The 24,460-nt window shown below is 38.0% G+C and overlaps 1 protein-coding gene across 11 annotated transcripts; it reads right to left on the bottom strand.

The window, feature by feature from the left end:
- Positions 1-119: 119 nt before the first annotated feature.
- On the bottom strand, positions 120-24,438 carry LOC6627289 (pneumococcal serine-rich repeat protein). 11 transcript variants are annotated; one of them, XM_070209217.1, is made up of 9 exons: positions 24,287-24,438; positions 21,129-22,238; positions 10,765-10,964; positions 10,368-10,692; positions 8,847-9,689; positions 6,450-7,783; positions 5,564-5,620; positions 3,381-4,950; positions 120-2,824 (listed from the first exon to the last, which is right to left on the bottom strand). In XM_070209217.1, the coding sequence occupies exons 2-9, from the start codon at positions 21,946-21,948 to the stop codon at positions 2,130-2,132; spliced, it is 5,844 nt and encodes a 1,947-aa protein (XP_070065318.1). In that variant the 5' UTR covers positions 21,949-22,238; positions 24,287-24,438; the 3' UTR covers positions 120-2,129. The 11 variants fall into 11 exon arrangements, with proteins under 11 accessions (XP_070065318.1, XP_070065326.1, XP_070065323.1 ...); XM_070209225.1 differs by having other exon boundaries at positions 10,374-10,692; XM_070209222.1 differs by having other exon boundaries at positions 21,129-22,261; positions 24,287-24,432.
- Between the last annotated feature and the right edge of the window lie 22 nt (positions 24,439-24,460).

The following is a 24,460-nucleotide window of genomic DNA, read 5'->3' as shown; positions in this document are numbered from 1 at the left end:
AAGGTGCAGCTTTTCGCCTGGATATAAGAAAAGATATCGCCCGGAAGATGCGTATACGATACAAATAGTCGCCATGGAAACACTTTAAAATTCAATAGAGCAATTAAAACAATAAATCGTACATTTACACTTGACTTCATTATAACTTTTAAAAGTTTATTCAGTAATTTGTTTTTTAGTAGTTTCTCTTGGTTTACTAAATATGAGCTTAAATTATAAAAATATGCGTCTACGAATTGTTAGCCAATCTCTGCTGAGAAAATAAATGTTTCATCATTTTCAGAATTGTCTATTTTGGATATATTTTTTTTTTTTTTGTCAATCAATGTAATTATTGGCAAATAAAAGAAAACAAACAAATAATTCATTTACAGTGTCGAATTCTCAGAGCACCACAAAAAAATGATTACAATTTGTAAATTAAGTACAAACAAAATGTTTGGATCATTGAGAGAAAAAAAAAATTGCAATTAAACAATAAACTGATCAAAACAAAAACAAAAAGCGCAACATTAACAACAAAAACTATTAAGAAAAACTAAGAAAAATCAATTTTAGTTTAATGCGTAAATTGTTTAAATGGGGCTGCGGCATCTAAAACAATTATCAATTATTTACAAGATCTTTTCATATACTTTACTAAGTATGAATATTTATTCAGTGTTTAATTTTTTCTTTTTTTTTTTTTTTGCTAGAATTGGCAGCTCGAAAAGTTGTATTCTTTTTTTTTTGCATATTTTTTTTGTGGCATTTGCAACAGGCTGCGCTTAAGCTGGTTATTTTTATTTTAATTAACAAAATGAAGAGAAAAAAAAACATATATGCGTTTAGTTTTTGGAAAAAATTGTTTGCCTTTTGTTGGGGTTTGTTTGGGTTTTGTTCGCTTTGAGCGAATTTGTTGTTGATACAGTGAACGCTTTGGGCACTACGACAAATATCACATAATGAGATCAATTGGATTTATTTTGGGTTTTTGTTTTTGTGTGTTTTATACTTTCTTTCGATTTTCATGAAATATATATATATATATATTTGTAAGAATGTACGATGTCATTTGAACTTAACATTGCCTACTGATTGACTGGTGGGTTTATCATTCAATTATATAGTATTTCGAGCAAACTGTTTTCTCAATTAAGCATCTACACATATATGTTACATAATCCAGGCGCAACCTGTGGCAGGCCAACAAACACAAGTCTTGTATTATAAAGTGTAAGTATACATGCTCTATAAGTAATTGCTTGCCATGTGTCGACTTTGATTTATTATAATGCTTGTCATTTCCATATATATATATATATATATATATTTATATATATATATATGTATATATTATTTAAGCAAACATAATGTAATGTGTGTTCCTGGTTGAACTTAAGTATGCATAACAATCTTTTTGGTTTCAATTAAATGTTAGGGGGTAAGTACAAAATTAACAATTATACAAGAATACAACTTTTCAAAATGCCGAAATCAAAAAAAAAAATTAAAAAAAACTCAACTTGCCCGAAAGTTTATATAATTATATAGTTGATTTTGTTTTTGTTAGCCTAATTTGCTGGCCTAATTTACATACATTTAAGTAGTTGTTTTCATATTTCATTTAAAGTTTTTGCAGCTTTCACATGCCATACGATATCATAGTTAAAATATATATGTATATATATATATATAGATATATATTTTGTATAATTATAAGTATATAAAACTTAAAAAGAATTTAACCAAAAAAAATAGGTATATATATATATATATGTGTATATATGTGTGTGTGTATATGTATAGTAAAATATTAAAATAAAACAAAGTTATGTTTAAAACTTGTGTACTCTTGTTTCTTATTGTTACAGTATTTTGTGTGTGTGTGTGTGTGTGTGTGAGAGTTGGGTCGGGTTGGGTTGGGCCGAGGAGAAGCAGTAGGATATACCCTTGCTTTTGGTGTTTCGACAGAGGGTGGGCTACATAGAGATAGCGAAAGAGCGTGAGAGGGAGAGTGGGAGGAAGTGAGGAGTGAGAGAGAGAGTGTCAGGAATAATGCCGAGGTGGGTGTTTGCTATTGCTGCCTTTCCTGCTCAACATTGTCAAATTGCACACGTCATTTTTGTTGCTTTTATTGGGTTAAGTAATTAACGACCTAAACCAGCCCCCAGATCCTCCTGCTGTGGCTGCTGCTGTTGCGTCGGCTGTAACTGCTGCTGCTGCTGCTGCTGCTGCTCCATTTCCGGCATATCGGACACCTCGCTGTGCATCACAATCTCAATGTCGCCCAGCTCGGCAGCAGCCTCGGCCTTCAGCGTCATATCCTCGACGCGCGACAGCTTCTGGAGCGTGTGCAGCGTCTCCTCGTTAATGGTATGCTCCGGCGAAATGTTCTCCTTGAGCTCACGCTTCAGGCTCAATGGCATGTGCACTGCATTGCATTCTGGAGGCGATGGCGACTCGGCAACATTGCTCAATATTGGCGATGTCGCCATGGCCACCGCACTGGGATTGACATCCAGCTGCGCCGCAGCGCCCATCCCATCCCCGCTGTTGTTAAACGAGAGGTTCTGGCGGAACACCTGCTTTCCAAAGTCACGCAGCTGACGCGACGCTGTGTCCAGGAATGAGCTGCTGCCGGCGCCCGTCTCCAATCCCGATGCTCCTGTCACCAACGATCCCGCTCCCCCAGCAGCTGTTGCTGCTGCTGTCGTCGTCGCATTGTTGCTGCCGCCGTTGCCTCGCGCTGGCGGCGTTGTTTTGCGTGTCGCCAACAGCGTCACGTTGACGTCACCGCTGCCGCCTGTTGCGGCATTTGATGTTGTTGTGGTTGTTGTTATATCTGCGAACAGCACAAAATTAAACACTGCACACGAACATCAAGTAAAATAGCAAAAACTTTGCAAATGAAGAAAAGTTATGCTTAAATTCTTAAAGAAAAAACTAATTTCCCATGAACTTCATACCCTGGCGATTTTCCTAAACAAGCTTTCGCATTGCACTGCCTAAACAATTTAATATCCCAATTTGATATCCCGATCCCCAATTTGATATCCCGCGTATTTTAATTTTTTCCCTTTTACCTTTCCATTTCCAGAACAAGTTTCATACAAAAGTTTCACGCGTTTTCCAAACTTAAAGCCGGACTGATCTGAGTGTTGAGCAATCAACAGTCAATCAAATCAATCAGTGTTGAAAAACGCCACAGATAAGCGTAATGTTTCGTCTATATAAACTTAAGCTACCCATTAATAGCCTTCTCTGCGTGTTAAATACCCCAAAAAATACCCCTTGAAGCACGGAAACGGATCACAATTACATAATATTTCCTACATACAATCCGATTTCAGCTGGGAATCAGTTTAGAATTGAGAAAAAATTAATGACTTTTGACTAACTCTGTGCGTTATTTGTGAGCGGAGCCACAGCTGAAGCTGGAGCCGCCTTTGATTCCGGCGAAGAGCTGCGCTGAAAAATGGCGCTCGGATTGAATAGGGTGAGCAGCTTGTCCACAGTCGTTGGATTGGCTATCCACGAGGATTTGCGTGCACGTGTCGCCGGTTGTTGTAGCTGTTGCTGCTGCTGCTGCTGCTGCTGCTGCTGTCCCGTTGCAGTCGGTGTGGACTCTGCGGGAGGATTGCCGGCATCCGTGCTGATTGAGGCAGCTGCCGAGAGCACCGCACCGGCGGCCGAGTCCTTGGTGAGCGTTATATCGTTGTCCCCAAAGACGGCAATGGGACAGCTCTTGGCAACAACAATGGTAGCCGGCTCCTTTGGGCTGCCGGGGTTATCCGTGTTGTCGGTGGTCACGTTGCTGGCGCCGCTGCTGGTGCTGCTTGTTGCACTGGACACGGAGACGGGCGAGGTGCTGCATGAACTGGATGATGTGCTGGGCGAGTTGGGCGACAGCTTCTGTATAGCTGCCTGCTCCGGCTCCATCCCATTTGTACTTTGTTGGTGTGCGTTGTTCTCATTGTCCGCGACGGTGGGTGATGGCTCCACAATAATCACGCTGCTGATGGGCATCGCTGTGGTTGTTGCCGCCGTTGTCATTGTGCTGGCGGATAATGTGGGTTCGTGTTCAACGGCTGTGATTGTTGCCTCAGCCAGCTGAGCGACGGCGGCGGCCTTGCGCGCCGATTTGAGCATCGGCGTTGGCGGCAAGTGTATCGGTGGCGTCTGCGGATCCTCGTAGATCCGCGAGACATGAAAGCGCGAACGCGGCGACACAGACAGCCGCTTAACGGTCTGGGTGGATGAGGTTACCGATGCCATCGATGGCAGCGAACTGGACGTGGGCAACGGCAGCACGGCCATGGCATTAAGGCTGCTCTGGCTGCCCAGCAGCCCGCCGGCACCGATGCCACCATTGCTGCTGCTGCTGCTGCTGCTGCTAATGCTGCTGACTCCGCTGGCTGTCGGTATGGACATGCAGCTGCTGGCGGAGCGCGGCGTCGGCGGATGCTGGGGCGGCATCTGGGCCAGGGGCGAGGTCAACGGGCTGCCAATCTCGTTGACGCGCGACACATGAAAGCGGCTGCGATTGGGCGAGGAGGACGGCGATATCGTGGGCGGACTGGGACCCGGTGAGCGCAGACGCGCATTTGTCTTGCGCTTCACCTCCAGTTTGGCAGCCGGTGTCGGCATTGCGGTTACTGCTAGCGCAGCGGACACAGTGCCAGTCGCTGCGTCCACCAGCGGCCGGCTGTGGCACGTCAGCGATATCTTCCGCGAGCCCAAGTAGTAACCGCCGCGACACCGATTCTTGATGCCCGATCCGCCAATGGTGCCATTGCTGCTGCCTCCGTTGTTGTTGCTGCTGCTGCTGTTGCTGCTGTTGCCGCCGCCCACGTTCGCCGCCTTCTCCGCCAGCTCCAGCTCCTCCGCCTGCATTTTCTCATTGCGCGAGCACATGGAGCGCACTGTGCCCAGTACTCGTGTATAATCCAAATGCGCATCGCTGCCAATCTACAATAAAAATAACCAACAACATTTAATACCAGTTGCCACTTGAATTTAAGCTATAACTAATAGAAATAAATACAATTATTTATAGTGTGTGCAAAACTGAAAGATTTTCTTGCGTTTTAATGTACTTCAGTTAAAATTATTTAAAAAAATTTTTAGTTATTTTATTTGAACTATACAAACGCTTTAATTGCATTAAAAATACGAAATAAATATTTATTTATAATTTATTAATTTGGTAACTTTTATTTGGAACTAAAATGAGGAACAAAGCAAATTATTTATTTTGTTGTTTTTTTTTTTTATTGTTAAAAAAGAACACATTTCTGTTAAGCACACTCTCAAATAGTTGTTATAAAGAAAAATGTAGATCGTGCTCGGATTTTTGTTTTGTTGTTTGTTGTTTTTTTTTGTTTTTGTTTTTGGCTAAGGTGATTTTCATAAAAAACGAAATTGCAGCTGCAGAGCTTTTGCGTTGTTAGCATTGTTAGCGGAATTATTAGTGGTAGCAAGCCAAAAGAGATCTGTATGCGATTATTGCCCAAGATCGGGCGGAGAAGTACTTAAGAGAGGAGCGAGAAAATATTTGCTGGCTGTGATGGGATTTACTTACGCTATCCTGGGCCATTGGCGTTGGCGGCACAACTTTTACTATCGGCACAATGGGTAACTTTGCGATGAAGGAGAAGAAGTTGGCAACAATAACAATAACAATAACAGCACGAAATGAAAATGATTCAATAAAAGTCAACAATCAACGCAACACACAACTACAATTCGGAATATATGTATATACTAGAGTCGGATACCTTCGGCTGAGGCCGAAGTCAAGAATGTCAATTAAATGGGCAAAAGCCAAGGCAAATCCAAGGCAAATATTTGGGTATCAAAATATTACGAAAACTAAACATGAACCAATATTTATGTAGTTCTTAAGGAACTTCAAGACATCCACTTCGAACTTTACGGAGTCAAGTCGAGCTCGACCTGAGCCTGGCTTAGACCATTTTAATATTTGGTAATATTGTAAAACTGTTTTTATATAAATAATAGATATTTTTTAAACAAACTTTAATTATTTACGTTAAAATTGAAAAATGTTAAGGAACCAGACAAGGCATTTAATATTTGGGAATATTCGAAAACACTTTTCACATAAATAATAAAATGTTTATAAACAAAATTGAATGTACGAAGCAAATATTTAAGATATTTTGTCGCTTTAAAGTTTTCTTTTCAAACAATTTGAAATTCATGACAATTATTAATTAATTATTCATTTTTTTTTTTTATATATTAGATACCCTATAATTTAATGCCTGCTACTTTAGCTGCGGTGATTGACATTTGGATAAGTAAAACAAAATAACTTCTTTCAGAACTCAGCTTCAGCTCCTGCATTGGAATTATGACACTTATGGAAAGCAAATATATTAACGTGTTCGAAGGGGCGTTTAAGTTTAAGGGTCAGGGGTGAAAGGACATCATAAATAACTTACCGTTAGACGCTTGGGCTCATCATTGATATCAATTTGGGTGATCGTCTTGTTGGACTTGAGCACCTCGGCAATTATGTTCAGACTTTCCACCTCTAGTTTATTGTCACGTATATCGATGCGCTGCAATTTGCTGTTGCCACCGAAGGTCAGAATGGAGGCGAGCGTCTCGATGCCCTTGGCGCTGAGATGGGCGCTCTGCAGGCCGAGCGTGGTGAGCGTTGTGTTCCTGGTCAGGCTGTCCTTGATGGTGGCCACAAAATCATTGGACAAACAGTTCTTGCCAATGTTGAGCAGCTCCAGCGAGGAGCTGCGCGAGAGCAGCTCGGCAATGCAGGGGCCGCACTCCTTGGTCAGATTGTTGCTCCATAACGCGAGCGCCTTGAGGCCGCTGGGCGCACGATTGGCCGCCTCCAGTGTGGCATCGACCAGCTGGCGACGCGACAGTGTATCGTTCTTGGTCAGCTTCTCGGCCAGATGCGGATCGGCTGCACTCGTGCTGCCGTCCAACGAGTTCTCGCTGCACAGACTGTCCGAGCTCTGGGAGCGATTGCGCGTTGACTGATTGAGATAGGCACAGCTGGATTCGGTGCGACGCAGTCCACTGCTGACGCCGCCCGGAGATGTCGATGGCGGCGGCGGTGTCGGTGTTGGACTAGGACATGGACTGGCACTGGGCTCCTTCTCCTTGGCCGCAATCGTTACCTTGGGCACCGTCGCCACAATCACTTCTGTTGTGTCCAGCTGCGGCTGCGACTGCGGCAGCATGTGCACAACTGGTGTGGGCGTAGAAGCGGGCGTGGCTGCCTCCTCGGCGACCAGCAGACACTCAGTGGACTCACTGGCTATGGTCGCCGTCTCAATGGCCATCTCCTTGGCCATATCATCCAGCCGCGTGCTCTCCAGCGACACAGAAAGTCGACTAAACTCATCCGGCAAATGGCGACTGATGTCGCCCTCCGAGGCGCTCTCAAATGCCGAATCTGTGCTGTGCGTATCCTCGAAATCATCGCCAGCATTCTTGGCATTCTTGTTCATGTCCAGCGGCCGTGAACCGCTCGGACCTGCCATGCCATTGATGCAGTCGCTCTCCTCGGCGGTCACCTCAAAAATGGATGCGGCACCGCTTGAACTAACGGCAACTGATGCTACCTCAGTCGCAGCTATTTGGTTAAGTATTACAGGATTATTATTATGGTTATGGTTGCTGTTGCTGTTGCTGTTGTTGCTATTGCTGCTGTTGTTGTTGTTGTTGTTATTGTGGGAATTAGCATTGTTATTCTGTACACAGGTTTCATGGGGTTCAACGGTTTTAGCCTCTGTTGAGGGAGTAATATCTGCAATATGAAACATTCAAGAAAAATTAAATATAAATACTTCAACAAATACACAATTAAATGCGGGCAATGGCATCTGACATAGTTAAGGCAATTTTAATGTATCCTACGTGTGGATGATGTGCTATCAAAAATCCTTTTAAGTCTATTTTTACTAACATATACACATTAACTTTCAAATATAAATTAAAGCTTTTACTAGAGATCGAATACTATTAAAATTACTCAAGATGAGTTTAACTAGAAATACGATAATAACAATAAGTTAAAACATAACTAAAAAAAAAATATATATATTTGTTGCTCGAATATTAGAATTTGCATTTTAGCCGCATCAAGTTTCTTTAGAATTTTGTACTACATCAATCTTTAATTATTAATCTCACTCTTAAATTGCTTATATTTTTTGTATATATATTTTTAAATAATTTATTGTTTTATTTATATTATTATTTCTTTAATTATTATATTCTTTATTTTTTTGTTTGGCATATTTCTTATAATATTATTTTTTTTCAACTTTTTCTGCATTATATTATTTTTATTAATTTTTGTTATACCTTTAGATCTTTTATTTAAATATTATTTGATTACAATTTTAAATTTCAACAAACTATATATGTCTTTGTCAGGCAGAACTTTCTGATGTTCGAGCAATCAATATTGTGCAAAATCATATAAATGTTGCCTTAGGTTCCTGCCCGTTCGTACAAAGGATTTCCACAAACATTTAATATCTTACAGCTGCTTTTGGCATTCAAAACATTTTCAAGATATTTTTTATATAAACTTTTTCAATCAACTAGGTAAATATATATATATATATGTATATAGTATATATTCGCTTGTTAGGATTTTGTAAAATGTGAATCTCATTTCGGCAGATTTCCGATTTTCATGCGGTAACAAGTCCCTAAAGTAAAAACAGGAATATGCCCAATAAATAATCTGCAAGTTCAGCTGCAAAAATGTCAGTTAATTATGTTAGTAATAATTCGCAAGTAGTTCATAAATATCTATAGAACCAACTTAATTGCATTTAGAAATCGAAAATGTATATTACCACATAAGTTGCGTTCAGTTTGGGAACTTTGCTGTTGCTGGATTGATGGAGTTAGTTGGTCCAGAATTGGATCAACCAGCGTCGTTGTGGACTCATCTGTGGATGTTGTGGCTGCTGCTGCTGATTGCAATTTGCCAGCAGCATCGTAGACATCATTGCTGATCTCACTAATGTCCTCGGAGCAGCAGGCGGCCAGTGTGTCGGTGGATATATTGGATGGCGCCTCCTCGCTGCTGCTGTCGCTGTTCATCGAAAGCAATTTGTCCAGCATGGATTGCCCAGTTGCACTCTGATTGCCGCTCCTCAGAGTGCGCACCGTGTCTGTCTCTGTATTGTCATCGTCAGCATCGTTGTCCACATCCACAAGCAGGGCAACGGCTGGTTCACTGGTGCTCGGCTCTTCGGCTGCTGCTGCTCCTGCTGCTGCCCCTGCTGCTGGCTGCTGCTCGACAACCGTTTCCAGGACATCAATGGCTTTTGGCGTTGTGCTGGGGTCAGTCGCATGTGCCTCCGACTGTATTTGGCTGCTGCATTGCTCGCTGCGGCCTGCCAACTGCGCCGACGCCGTTGTCTCCATGGGCGACACCAGCTCATCGTCCTCAATGGCTCGCGCACGCTGCAGCGGCAAGCCACTGCGACGCTCCAGCTCGGTGGCCTGCAGGATGAGCGCCTGCACCAGGTACATGGCGCCCTCGTCGCGTATGTTGTTGTTGCTAATGTCAATCAGCTCGATGCTGTGGTTAAAGCGCAGCATGTCCGCAATATGCTGAGCATCGGTGCAATCCAAATCATTGTAGCCCAGCCACAGCTCCTTTAGTATTTTGTTGTGATACAGCTTGCAGCCTACAAATGTTAAAGTACATATTAGAATGTTAACAATTAGAATGTTAAACAACATATAATTGTAATGTTAATAACAGTCGTTACTGCTACGATCCTACTAGGAGTTTACAGTTTAAACATTTTTATACCAAATGTTAAAAAGATTTTACGAACAGCCGTTAAGAGTGCTCTGTTAATATAATGGGAAATTCTGTTTGAAAGTTATTTACAATGAAAGGACTATAACTTCAACTAAGAAGGGATATGTTGATATATTAAATATGTTATCTATTTAAATATTTATGTAAGCTTTACATTTATGTGAGCTTTACCAAGATTAATCTACAGAATTTTGTTAACATAGTTGCATATGTTAATTAGAAGTGTTTAAGTTTTACTTGAATGTTACATGAATATATGCTCTCACGGGTAAACAAAATAGATTTCTTGTAGAGGATTAATTCAAGGGTTCTCCTGCATAATTGAGTAAGTTATTTCTAAGCCTTGATATTTCCCAGGAATGTGTACAGTACATGGATAATTGTAACATAATTGTAACAGACATCAATTTTATATATACATTTACATTCTTGAGTTTTTTCAAAGTCTTTTTCAGTCAGACTAGTCTTATGTACTATCAAATTAATGCACACAAAGAGACACACACACACACATGCAGACACACGCGAATGCACTCACACTTACAAAAATTGGTGAGTGGAGGTCCTTTGAGGCCACAATGCTCCAGCTTGAGCGTATGCAGATTGGAGAGACTCAACGCGGCACCCAAATTCTCGGCGCCCACCTTTGATATCTGGTTGCCCTCGGCATTGAGCATCTGCAGCTCCTGGCTGCGGCCCACCATATGTGTGCAGAGTCCCCAGCCACGGACCGTCATCTGCTCCTTGTTGTACGAGATATCCAATTCATTGGCAGCCTCATAGTACTCAATCATCTGGCAGAGTGCGCTCAGGCAGCTCTCGTTCAACGGGCACTCTGATAAATCGATGGCTTTGTATTGAATCTGATGGGGTTTTGTAAAACAAAATTAAATAAAGTAATCGCCCTGCAGCTCCACATGTTGTGCACCACATACCCGCATGAATATCTCCTCCAGCGGCTCGCAATCATTGGGCGTCAGCTGAATGCCTTTCAGCGATAGCAGCGGCTGCCGCGCCAGGTGCAGATCCAGCGCCTTCAGGTGCTCCATGATGTTCTTCAGCGGCTGTGTGTGATGCTTGTAACAGGATTTCACATACAGCTCGGAGATCTCAGCAATGCTAGACACCTGGCAGACTAATTAAATTTAAATTAAATTTAATTAATCATATAAATATATATTTAAAGATATAATATATATATTAAGCTAAGCTGTTGGCCTTAAGATAAACAGTAGAGAGCTTATGTTAAAATCTACCCAAACTCTTTATTCTTGGAGTAATATTATTAAAATTACTCGAACCGACCAGAGATTGGGAACTCACTGTACTTAAATAGCTTGAAAAGCGAGTTAGAAATATACGAATAATAGATAATGGAAAATAAATTTACATGTCCGATTTCAGAAAGCTTTGAAAATGCAAACATTTGCAATTGTTGCATTTACTCAAATCTTTAATCTTAAAAGATAACAAATTGTCTCTATACAAGCTACTGCGAGGTCATCTCTACTTTTGAAATTTCGACTTTTTCCAAACAGTTTTCCAAGTTTTAACCAAGTTTTTTAACTATTTTAATATACTATTGCAAGCATGCACAGCTAATCAATTACATTTAATAAACGTTATAATTTCTTGGAAAAAAAAATATATTCGTATAATTTTCAGTAGCTTGGGAAAAACAAACATTACCGAACAATTTTCTATTGCCGCACGCGCGCACACTTCATAGAAGTCTACTATATTCATGAATAAATACATTCATATATATATATATATATAAATATGAAGGAGGCAGCTGATCAAAATTCCGCAATTTGTGATCAAAAATACATAAAACAAAGAACATTGTTGAGTCAATAAACTGTTGACTCTTCCGTTTGTCATGCAATGTGACAATTTCAAAGCAACTGCGTCAAAATAGAGATGAATGACAACAACAAAACCTGATCGACTAGAGCATACCCTGTAAAGATGAATAGCGCACAATGATGGCAAGATAAAGAAAATTTAAAAAACTTTTGAATATACAAAAAGTTTCTTTATTATTGCCATAATACTTAGCTGAATTTGTCTCATGAAAACTGCTCGACTAGAGCACACCCCGTAAAGATGACCAACGCCCAAAGTTAGATATAGAAAAGTTAAGAAAATCATTTCACAGAGAATGAATATACAAAAAGTTGAATGTTCTCAGGAGCCCACGCATATGCCCCTTGTGGCATGCCTTATAGGGCATTTGGAATCATTTGCCATTGTATAAAGTCATTCAAACATTTGTCACAAATAAAACCCATTTACATACAACTTTATACACTACAAATATGGCAAATAAGACGTAGCTTGTGGCGCGTGCGTATCTACCCCACATACCCAACATTATCATCATCATCATCATCATCATCATCATCAAGATGAGTGCCGTAAGACATAGACAAATTGTCCGCAAATGTCAAAAAAACAAAATGAAATTGCGGCATTTCCAAACAAAATTGTGGCCCGACAAATCGTGAACTTGTAATTTGCGACTACGTCTCGGAGCTGGGGCTGGGTCGGACAAGTTCCTGTCTATCATTTGGGACGCACTCGCTGGTAGTCAAGTAATTTGCTGTCTAAATTTAGAAGCTCTCTTATGATTACCATATAATTTGACAAGGGGCAATCGAAACATGAAAATCACTTTATAGACAAATGTGAATAGTTGTCGCTTGACATGACGAGCGACTGCAGAAAGGTAAAAACTATAAGTTTATACAGAAAATTGGCCAATGCAAATATGTACATTGGGGGCGTATCAAATCGTGCTGTATAAACATACATTCATACATATATATGTAGATATATCTATATAAATGTGTACACATATTTAATTTAAGCATTTCAGGGCGACAAAGAATCGTAAACTGTGCCAAATGCCAAGTGCATTGAAAGACATAACGACAGAAAGTTTTTAAAAATAGTCTTCAGTTCAGTTTGATGAGAAATGTAAACAAATTAATCTATCATTGCATTAGCTAGCCACAGAGAGCGGCCAATTAAACGATCCATTTTAATTCAATGACAAAATCTGATGCCAAAACGCAAAATGCTCGCATTTTATATTATTTGTGTAATCCCGTGTAAAAGCTATTATGACGTTGTCATGAAATGTGTAAGTATATTAACATATATATATATATATTCATGATCAGTATCAGCGATTATATATTGACATGTTTGTTCATCTATTCGTATCTGTAAATGCGCTGATCTCAGAGATTTTTAGAAGCTAGAGCTGTGAAATTTCTTGATATTTTTACTATTCAAGTAATCGATACTTGGCTCGATGCCAATCGATTATTCGATTTCAGATTTCTTTGTCTATTCGACTTTTCGCATGTGCAAGCCAGACCAACTCAGAGAATGAGAAATTTCGAACACAGCTTCCAAATGCTGTTCGATTAAAATAATCGATAATTGGCACATTTTCAAAAAAATCGATAGTTTGATTTTAGATTTACAGATTTTAGATTTTCTTGCCAGTTCATCTTTTTGTTTATGTAAACGAGACGATTTTAGAGAACTTAAATGAAATGACGAATGTAGCTCTTGCTATTTATGCAGATATCTTAAAATAATCTATAATTAATCCCATTCCAAAATATCGATAACAAGCGATAACGATAATTTGAACTTTGCACATATTCCAGAGCCAAAAGCCCCCAATTTAAGTATATTTTATTTGTGGGACACCTTCCACAATTCCCCCTCCAAAAATTATCCAAAAATATATAAGAAATATATTATTTAACTAGTCTGGGGCTTTCGTATCTACACACATTTGTATGCGTTATTGATGTCCTTTACGTTGCCTTAAAGATCGGACAATAAATACCGAAGCTAATACCAAACGCATTCTTCAAGGAAACCAGGCACAGGGTATCTTCTGGTCAGGCATTCTCGCGACTGTTGCACTCTTGTTTTTTTTTTATATTTATTTTCGTGTGCTTTTCAAACAAAATATTTTCTTTTGGCAATAATTCAAAAAGTGTCGCATACGTCTCAGTTTTCATAGCTTTTGCCGTACGAGACAGACATCTGCTAAATGATTCATTAGTGGTTCGCATGCTCAGTAAAAACATCAATTTCTCAGAATCATTATTATATACGTATATGCACATACATATATACAGCTTATATATATATATATACATATATATGAGTGCTATATACAGCTTTTTTGCGCTGGCAGACAATGTGACGACCGGCTTCCACTTTTCGCTTTTCGTTTATATTTGTGTGTGTGCTTCAGTTAATTGTAAATAATTTTTCAACTGATAAAATATTTTTCACTGACAGAGACTCGAGTGTGGCCTGCGACGACTTTTTATCGATTACACATCGTTTTAGTTTTTTATTGACAGTAATTAAATAGTGTGTGTAACAAGACAATTTAAATTATATAAATCACATTAGATGATGCATGGAACAACACAATCATTCGCAGTCCCAATAATTTATTAGCTAGACTAAAGCGTATTATGACATAACTTCTATTTGGGTTTGCCTGGCCTAACAAAATGGTGTGGAGACTCAAGTGAAAATCGATATTTATCGATTTGGGGCAACAAATATGCAAATACTTATTTTGGCATCTAATGCGCGCATAAAATCAAATGAAGAAATATTTATATTCATTTATCCATTTGAAGCGAATGGGATAAGTTTATATACTGAGTAAGCTATAAAAGAAGTATATAGCTTCTAAGTTAAGAGTTTTTTAGCTCTTACAGTTCTGGCCAAAACGAATCATTTAACTTATCTAGAGGTGTAGCCTAACAGATTGCATCAGCCAATAATACATAATTCTCGAGATATTATTACGAACCACTTTGGAAAAACTTGTAGGGAGGAGAACTTCTTATAAAAGTCTATTTAATATTTCAGTATGGAGAACTATTTGCTTTGTAATCAACATACTCATACAGTAATATTAATATAGTAATCTAACTGTCTGGAAAATTACCTAATCCAATGCAATCTATAGACAATCCACAGTTCCAGTTCCAGACTCTAACCATGCTCGTAGAGTCATATATAGTATCTGATAACTAAGTAATCCCTTGCACAGTTCTAGACACTTAAAATCCTCATACAATTATAATGATATAATAATCCCAACTTATTCCAATCGATAAGTATTCTATAATAAATAGAATAAGTGCTTAGCTCTGATCCAGTAAAGTATTTTTGATTATCTATAAGTAATCGCCTAATATATGTTATAAGTCCTTAGTTCTGATCTAGGATAGTCGATTGCCCTTTTCGTGCTCAGTATACCCCTTTGGGCACACCCAAGAATGCAGAGTATAAACCAAAAGAGTACGAAAATAGCGAATAAAAGAAATTTGCGCAAAACAAAATATGAAAGACGAGATGAAAGCAAATTTGACGATCGCCAAGGTAAATCATAAACAACTTTAGAATGTAAATAAACAACGATCAAAAAAAAAAAAACCAAAATGAAACCAGAAACACAATTTGAAGTCTACAAAACAGAATTTTTATAATTTCTTTTCATTTTGCTTCTTTCTTTTTTTTTTTTTTCTTGGCCCCCCCCTTATCTCATTCACAGCGATAAAATACATTTTGTTTACTTCAATTAAAAAAAATAAAAAATAAAGCAGCATTTGAAAAGAAAATAATACGGATATCTTAATCAAGCGTAGCCAAGTTTTTGGCATGTTTTTGCTGCATTGTGTGAATTAGTCAGCATTTCGACTGCGTATAGCTGATAAATGTCAGCCAAACCAAATTATTGTTGTTCACACAATGTATAAATAAGTATAAATAAATATAGCTTAAATGTTCATTTCTATTTTAATAGCATAGCTATTTTTTGCACATATTCTGTGGACAGGCAAAAAATATCTATACTATCCATTTTTTTTTCTAATGCTCCATGAAGGCGACTTCATGGCAATCACATGATAGATTTTAACATGCGGATACCTTTGCGCCTTGCAGCTGTTAAGGAGCCCAACGGGCGATTTTATGATTCAATTATCGATCGAGAGCGAGTTAGCTCATTCGTCGGTTAAAACTAAGAAAAATAACGCGTGCCTGCAGGCAGCTGTTTAGGTGTAGGTGTGCGTATGTGTGTGTATAGTGTGTGCGTATGTGTGCGTGTGCGTGTGTGTGCTGTGTATGGCAATTGGCGCATGAAATGCTTTTCAATTTTTTATTATTCTATTGATTTTTATGCGTTATCGACAGGCGCGTCGCCTTTGCGAAACAGCAAAAACAACAAAAGCCAAAGCACGCTAAAAGCCAAAACATAAAAAAAAAGGCGAGCGAAAAAATTGTTCAATTAAATTGCTGTTAATTTTCTGCTAAACATTTACAATGTCGGCAATTCGAGCGAATGTATGTACATATATCTCAGAAACTTGTTCTCGACGTTTGCCATTTATTGAATTTTGTTTAAATTTTTTTTGTTTTTTTGTCGGTTTTGTTTTTCTGTGCTGGCAACAGCCTTCGCCAAAAAACAAAATGAAAGCCTAAGCGCAGACCGAGAGACAAATGACCGTACAAAATGTAGATAGAAAGAACTACTAAAAAATAAAAACAAAATAAATAAATAAAAATTGGCATCAAGTCGATAATTTATTTAGTCGCAAAGCCTAGGCAGATGAGCATGTCAATGAAATGTTCATCAAAACGTGCATAAATCCGTTTAGATCATAATAAAAAGTGCCCAAAATTTAAAAATAAAATAATTTAACAAGATTTGCACTAAAATTTCTATATCTATGACGTTTTTTGGGCAACAAAACAAAGAAATAAATTTTTAAAAATGTTCCAAAGATTTTATTTGCGAAAAATGTTGTGTTTTTCGTGTTTCGATTTCAGTGTTTCAAAAAATAATTTCCAATTGTTTTCAATGCAAATAACGTGAGGCTTTAACAATCGCATCGTTTTGAAAAACTAAATATGTAAAACAAATTTTCGTTTTTTAAACTTGTTTTGCAAAAAGAAAAAGTAGAGAGAGATTTTTGTGTTTTAATTCCAAGCTTTTGAAAAATATTAATAAAACAAATTTCAGAAGTTGCGAAAAATGTTGCGATTTTCGTGTTTCAATTCCAAAGTGTTTCAAGCTGCGCAAGGCTGGAAAGCTGAATTTATAACGAACTGGTTCGAATTCGAAATTTTAATTGATTTTGAATCATAATCCAAACCAGTTACCCAAGAAACAGCCAAACCCAAACGAGTTACAGGAAAATCATAAGTGTAAAAGGTTTTCTTTTTCGAACTATGCTCTTGGCTCAAACCTAAGCCTTTCGGCTCAAAGCTAATGTTAAGATCAATATTAATTTTAATACAAATATCATTAAAAGCGTTAGATAGAAAACAATATTAGTTTTGTTTTTATGCATAGGTAATGCGATTTCAGATTTCAACTCTATAAAAAAAAAAAAACATTTCTTATCGCCAGGTTTTCTTTCTACGCAAGCAGGTAATCAGCTTGCCGATAGACGACAAATCAAGTGCCTGGCATGGTGTTTATCATTGTTGTAGATCAAATTCTGGGAGAATACCCAAAAAAATAGAAAGAAACAAAAACAAGCAAAACAAATTATGTGCGAGTAAGGATGGGTAATTATTTATTTAACAAAATAGCATCCAACATTTGCTGGCAAATATTTTATTGATGTGCTTGGAATTGTTTCCGCAACAGCAAGTGACATTTAAGCTAAATGCAGCGATTAGCATTAATATTTATTTTTCTGTTTTTCTACTGTTTTTTTTTTTTCTCTGTTTGTGTTTGTTCTTTGTTGATTTGCTTTATGCTCGTTTTTTCCTTGCTTTGCTTTAGTTTGCTTTTCTTTGCTGGAATTGCATTAATTAATTACATCGAAATGTGCATTAATTGAGCTCGTGACATTTTTATCATCTTTCATTAGTACTCGAAGTGCTATACAAACTTATAAATATACATACTTACATATATATACCATATGTATATATATATATATATATATATTTACAATATATGTGCGCATTAAAGCCTCTGCAGCAAACTGCTGAATATGCATTTCCACAAAATATTTAATAAAAAATTTTGCATTTTATTGTCGCATTCCTTTCCTTTTGGCCGCTGTGAACAATTTTCTATAACTAAACCAAATTTTCCAGATATATTAAATATTTATCTCATAAATGAAATTGTTAAATAAAACAATTTGTTTTTTTGTTTAATGAGGCTCTGCCTCACCTATTTTCCTACTTAATTATAACCTTCTCCGACCCCATTATATACATTCTTGATCAGTCAATCATCAATAGCCCAGTCGATCTAGCCATAACCGTCCGTCCGTCTGCCCATCCGTCCGTATGTATGTTTGTTGCTGATAATCGATAGCCTGAGCCGATTGCAAGCAATCGATAAAAATCGATATGTAAATCCTGTTTTTTGAGCAAATCTCTTCGGCTTTAAATGATAGAATCACCAAATTTGACATATAGCTTCCTATATATATAAATCGAGAATCTATAATTTTAAACCTATCACCTCAAATAGATATATTAATTGGAACTAGCTAACGAGAGTAGAAGAGGGTATTCAGGGTATACAGTAGTCGGGCATCCCCGACTGGAGATTTTTAGATGAATACTAAAAACAGATTTTAATTTGTCTTTTAATCTTTTCTGTTTGCTAGCCCACAATACTTTAATATCATCTATAAATGGATACTTGGATAACAACTTTTTATTTGCCTTCATTTATATCCAAAATCTATTCTTTATTGAACTTACTTTAATGCCATCTAAAAATCACGCGCCTCTGAAATTTGAATAAAAGTTAATTTGTATAAATGTAACTCATTTCCCATCGCAATTTTCGAATCTTTAACTATACAAAATGCAACATTTGAGTTTTGTATTAAGCAATGCAAATGCTAGAGTTTTGAATAAGCTAAATTTGCATATTGTCTGACTCTCTTTTATTTATATTTTTCGTAAAGTGACAACGATGACATCACATGCTACGAGTTATTACACCTTTGAAAGGGGAAGAAGTTCAACAACAACAAAAACAATTAAAACTACAGCAAATCTAGCAAGATATAAACAAAGACAAGAGACGACGACGAATTAAAGCAAACAATAACTCTGTGTGTGCGTGTGTGTGTGTGTAGATATACTTATAAGTATTTACACGTACAAGTATATGGAAACAAACACGTTGAACAAATCGTAATCGTTCCAACAATTTATATAGCATTCAGATAGCAGACAAATGGCAGACAAAATGCGAGCCTACAAATGGAGCCGGTAAAAAATACAAAAAAAATAAAAATAAAAAACAAGTTAAGGGAGAATGAGAGAAGAGGCAGAACAGAAACGGGAGAGCTTTTTCGACCAGAGCACAAATCTAAACCGTAACCGATCCGAGCCCAAAACCCGAGTCGTGCGAGAATTGTACGAATCGTCGAATTCGTATCTTATCAGTGATTCTGCTGTTGTCTTTATCGCTGGCAAGGAAAACAATAAATACATATACGAATACGAGTAGAACGAATAACAAAATCAAAGGCAACCATTAAGAACGACAAAACAAAAAAAAACTATTAGCAAACGGCGACAGAACCCAAACGGATATTATTTTAATAAGGTATACCCGATACAAAGAGTGTTAAATTGCGAACATTGTAGTATTTATAGATTCAAGATACAATCCAGATGTTAAAATCAATCCAAATCCTATTACAATCAAAATAAATATCAAGCGGAGGTTTAATATAATTGAAATTGATTCTCTTGCTCTCTCGATAAGAGAACAAATCTCTTCTTAAATGGAACATAAAAACCATTTTACCTAATATTGAATAAAACTAAATAAAATTAGAACTCCTTAGTAACCGCTGCGGTTAGTTAGTCAAACCTAAATTAAACTATGGGAATCCCCATGAATCATATGCATGTACATAAAACTATATTGAAATGCAAGGAAACGTATCAATCTACCCTAGAGAGTGCATTGGTACTCACACCTTAGCATGCACGTGTGCACACATACATGCATGCAATATAAAAATTGCAAAAGTGCAAAAAGTTGGCAACGTCGTCGCCCCACTCAATTGTCAACTGTCAACAATTCGCACTATGATTGAATTGTGCGCGCATCGCTCGCACTGGAAAACGGGGGAAAGAGAACGCGCACAAGAAACGTCAAAAATGCATTGCGCTTGGCAACAAACGTCATTATCGTCATTTATTGCGTTCCGTTATTTCGAGTGCAGCGCCATTCAGACGTTCACTCACACAAATATTTGTGCGCACTTCATTGAATTGGCTTCTTTTCTTTGATTCTTTTTTGATTTGGCAGCCACCCGCACACACACACACACACAGACACACACACGTTCTTGTTTCGCCCCGTGTTTCTTCTTCCTTTCTCTTTCTCTCTCACATTGCATCTGCCAGCCAACACTTGCCGGCAGCATGATCAACCGTTCGTTTTGCTTGATTGGTTATTTGAGTCCTTTTCGCACTGCACGCGAATTGCCGTTGTCGTTGCTGTTGTTGTTTTCTCCTCTTGTTGTTCTTGCTTTTGCTGTTGTTGTTCTTGTTATGATTTTTGTTTGCTTTTACGTTTCTCTTAGTTTTTCAATGCACTTCAATTTTCGCAAGCAAATTAATCTGTTTAATTGAAATAAATCACAGGAAGTGCAATTCACGACATGTGTCTCAAGTTTTACTTCCGTGTTTGCACGAGTTCCCGAATAATAAGACGTATGCCGATATCTAAGGCATAGTCCATAGTCTACCGCATCACGTATTACTGCACCCGTATATATGTAAGTATATCGGAAACAAAGTATTCGGAACATAGATGCAAACAATTATTGTGTTCACTATATAGCATTATTTAGCATGGGCCCCAAGTACCAGGATGCATATCCTTATTAAGAAAATGTAACTCTAATAAATTAGTATTCCTTGAATTTTGTTTTAAGCATAAACTTTTTTTGCAAAAAAAAACGATTGTCCTTTAAAATTGAAATCGAAAATAAGTGTAACCAAATTTATCAAAGACAAAAAAACCAAAATGTATGCAGATGTATCTGTGATGCCAGATCGCCACAATTGCATATTGAATATTCGACGAAGCTCAACAGCCCCTTTTCGGCTAATAAGTATGAAAATTGTTTATCAATTAATTCGAATCTAATTTTTCAACTACTCCACAAATACATGGTATATATGTATATATATAATTGCTACTGATTTGCATACATTTTTCTCGTAGATGACTTACCTTTTTCCCATGGATTGGCCGGCTCAAGATATCCGGTGACAAGCTCCTTATCACTTTCCGGGAATGAGACGCGACGCGGCATCGTTGCTGCATTGAACGAGCTGTCCGAGAATTTGCGCTGCAATAGACTGGGCGCTGTCGAGTAGCCACTGTGGGCTCTGCTGGTGGCCATAACTTCGGTCGATCCGGCCTCGCTGCGGTTTGAGCTGCTCGAATTGGAAGCGAGCGAATCGGTTCTCCATACTGCGCTCTGTTTGGCGCCGTGATAAATTCTTATTTTCTGTTGTTGCTGCGTACGCATCTGAACATCGAATGCTGCTGGCTCTGGCTCTGGCTCTGCCTCAGGCTGGTGCTCGCTGGCAGCGCTAGCGGCAGAGGCAGAGTTAGCGGCAGCGACATCAGCTGTTGTCGCTAATTCAGTGCGCTCTGCCGCAGCTGACAGCGGCAATGGCGTCGGTATATTGTTAGCTGTCACTGTCATTGTTGCTGTTGCTGTTTCTGCTTCTGTTTCTGTTGCTTGACCCTCAGCAGCTGCTGCTGCGACGACGACAGCAGCGTTGGCGGCAACAGCTACAACAACCACAGCGACTGTTTCTTGTTCCGTGGCAACAGCCGCCGCTGATGTTGTTGTTATTGTTGTTGTTGTTGTTGGTTCTATTGTTGCTGTCGCATTTGCAAGGTGCGTTGAAATTGTTGGCTCCGTTCCATTGCCAGTTGTTTCTGCCGGGGCCATAATTGTTGTACTTGTTGTTGCAGTTGTTGTTGTTGTTGGTGTTGACGTTACAGTTGGCGCGGCATTTTCATCAATTTTATGCAACATGGTAACTAGACTATAATTTGTTTCCTTTTTTTTTTTTGATCAATTTGTTACAATCGTTTGTTTAGATTTATTAGTTTTTTATTTTTTTTTTTTTAATTTTTATTTTTTTGTTTGCACACGCACATCAATTAATTTTTACACTCCTCCTTTTGTAGCTTTTTACAAAAACTTGTTTGCGTGTGGCATTTACATTTTTTCGGCAATTTCAAATGCAATGGCCCAACAAATCGAATTTAGACTAAATGTTTAAGTATGTGTAAGAAGTATGTGTATATATGGTTTGGTCAACACTGCGAATAAAAACTTAATGAGACTTTATATACATTTAATTTGATATCATACAAATTTTTTACTTCTAATCAGAACATTACAAGCACCAAAATTTTCCTCTCTAAAACACACAAAAACTTTCCATGTAAAAACTGTTTCAAAACAAAAGTCAAACAAAAAAAAGAAGAAAACATAAGAAAAAAAAAACATCAGCGGCATTGAAATGAGCGCGCGCGTTGCTCTCTCGCTCTCGCGTATCGAAACTCTCGCAACTGAACGAAACGACGACGCAAAAGAGAATGGCGTAAAAACATTACCTAATTGTTGTTATTGTTTTTGTTTTGTTGCTTTTGTTTGATATTTGCGAGAAAAATGGTTTGCTCTCAGTGGGGAGCAGTCGGCGGCGGTTGCGTTGGTAAGTTCGACAGCTCTGCCGCTATTTTGTTATGTTTTTTCCTTCATTAATTCCATGCCATTGTCGTTGTTATTGTTGATATCGTTTTCCCCATGCACATTTTGTATTTTTTTGTTTACCACACCACCAGCAGCTTGCCTTTCTCTCATGGGACGTTGCTCATGTGTGTGTGTATATACATATATAAATATGTGTGTGTGTGCGAATAACACGCGCCCTGTTGCATGCAAAATTCAAATTAAAAGCCAATTGCAATTGGTAATTACAAACTGTCAAGAGGGACGTACAAATGCACACGCTCCTGTTATATTTGTATTTTTTTTTTTTTTTTGGCAATTTGCTTTCAGTATTTGTTTAGAATAAATATAAATTACGTCACATTCTATATCGCTCCCTCACTCACTCCTCTCTCTCTCTCTCTCACATTCGTTGAAGAGTGAACTTTTGAAAAAACACTTTTTATTGTTGGCATTTGTATGCGAACAAAGGATTTTATTACATTTAACTTTTTTTCAGTGCATAGAATTTTGGTTAGATTTTATTCTTTTTTATTTTGATATTTATTTTGTTGCTGGTTTCACACTGGAGTCGACTTTTGCTTAGCTATGGCTTGCATTTGTTTTGGGCGCTGTGTGCGTTTCGTTGTCTCACAGGCCCATGTTATTGTTTTTTGTTACACTTTGGCATTTGGTTGATTTTACTTTGCGCCGCTTTAACACAGATATAAATATATATTTTTTATTGGCGCATTCTTTTGCACATATTTTGATTTGTTACACAATATACATTTCATTCGAAGGGTGGTACGTTGAAGGGAAATAAAATGTACAAAGTAACTGAATCGCATCCGAGCAACAACCAACAACAACCGATCACAAAGACGTTTAAAATGCAAAAGGTAGAAATCGAAAATAATGAGCAGTGGCAAGCAGCAGCAGCAGGAACACGCACTGCTACTGGTCTCTCTCTCTCTCTCTCTTTCTCTCTCTCCCTAGCTGATAGTGATGCGCCTTGCAAATCACGACAAAATTAGTACTTTATTAGAAAACTGATGAAGCTAAAATTTGATAAAGCTTCAAAAATAGCAAATCAACGCGCACGCGACTGAATTACATTGCGAGCGTATACCGTTATTTGAAAGCCACTTAAAAAATGTAATTATATTTTGTCGACCGAAAATATCTCACGACGAGAACACGACACGCGCACAGAGCTAATTTTGACAGCGCGCACAGCGTTGCCAGTATGGTAAAAGCGCAATTTCGCTTCTTATCACAGCTAATATTGCACCGAATTATTTACTCAAATGTGTTTTTATTTAATATTTAATTCTTTGTTACTTGGTTATATACTTCGATTAATATTTTACACTATTCATTGCTAAAACTAACTCACGACTTTGAAATGGCACATCTGGCAGCGCACTAAATGTCGCGCTCTTTTTACGCAGCTCCCCTCCCAACAATAGAATTTAATGCACATAAAAACGAAAATAACATAACTGCCTAAATTGACATTTCGCTAGTCAAATACACTTGCGCGAATATTAACAAGCCAATTTCGGTCATGTTTGAAGGCAACAAATGCTTTGCTGCTCTCTTTTAAGAACTACCACAGAACGACACATAAACGTGTAACAGTAGAGACAAAAACCTTTTTGTTGTCTTGTGTCCTTTATTATTTGCTTAACTGTCGCGTTAACATTTAAGCGCGTTCACATTTTTGCACTTTAGGTTTACTAAAAACAGACTAAAGCGTTTAAAATGTAGCTATTGCCAGAGACTCTGCAGTGTGACCGCAGCCGGTCAATGATAAAATACACACCAC

Source organism: Drosophila virilis, chromosome 4 (assembly GCF_030788295.1).
Source record: "Drosophila virilis strain 15010-1051.87 chromosome 4, Dvir_AGI_RSII-ME, whole genome shotgun sequence".
NCBI lineage: Eukaryota > Metazoa > Arthropoda > Insecta > Diptera > Drosophilidae > Drosophila > Drosophila virilis.
This window is presented reverse-complemented; position numbering and strand designations above follow the sequence as displayed.

Bases quoted from the DNA above. Each gene is read 5' to 3' on its own strand.
- LOC6627289 (XM_070209217.1), bottom strand. From the start codon at position 21,948: ATGTTGCATAAAATTGATGAAAATGCCGCGCCAACTGTAACGTCAACA. The intron at 10,693-10,764 runs GTATGTGGTGCA...AAACCCCATCAG, and splicing joins TGGAGGAGATATTCATGCGG to ATTCAATACAAAGCCATCGA. The intron at 9,690-10,367 runs GTGAGTGCATTC...TAACATTTGTAG, and splicing joins ACTCACCAATTTTTGTAAGT to GCTGCAAGCTGTATCACAAC.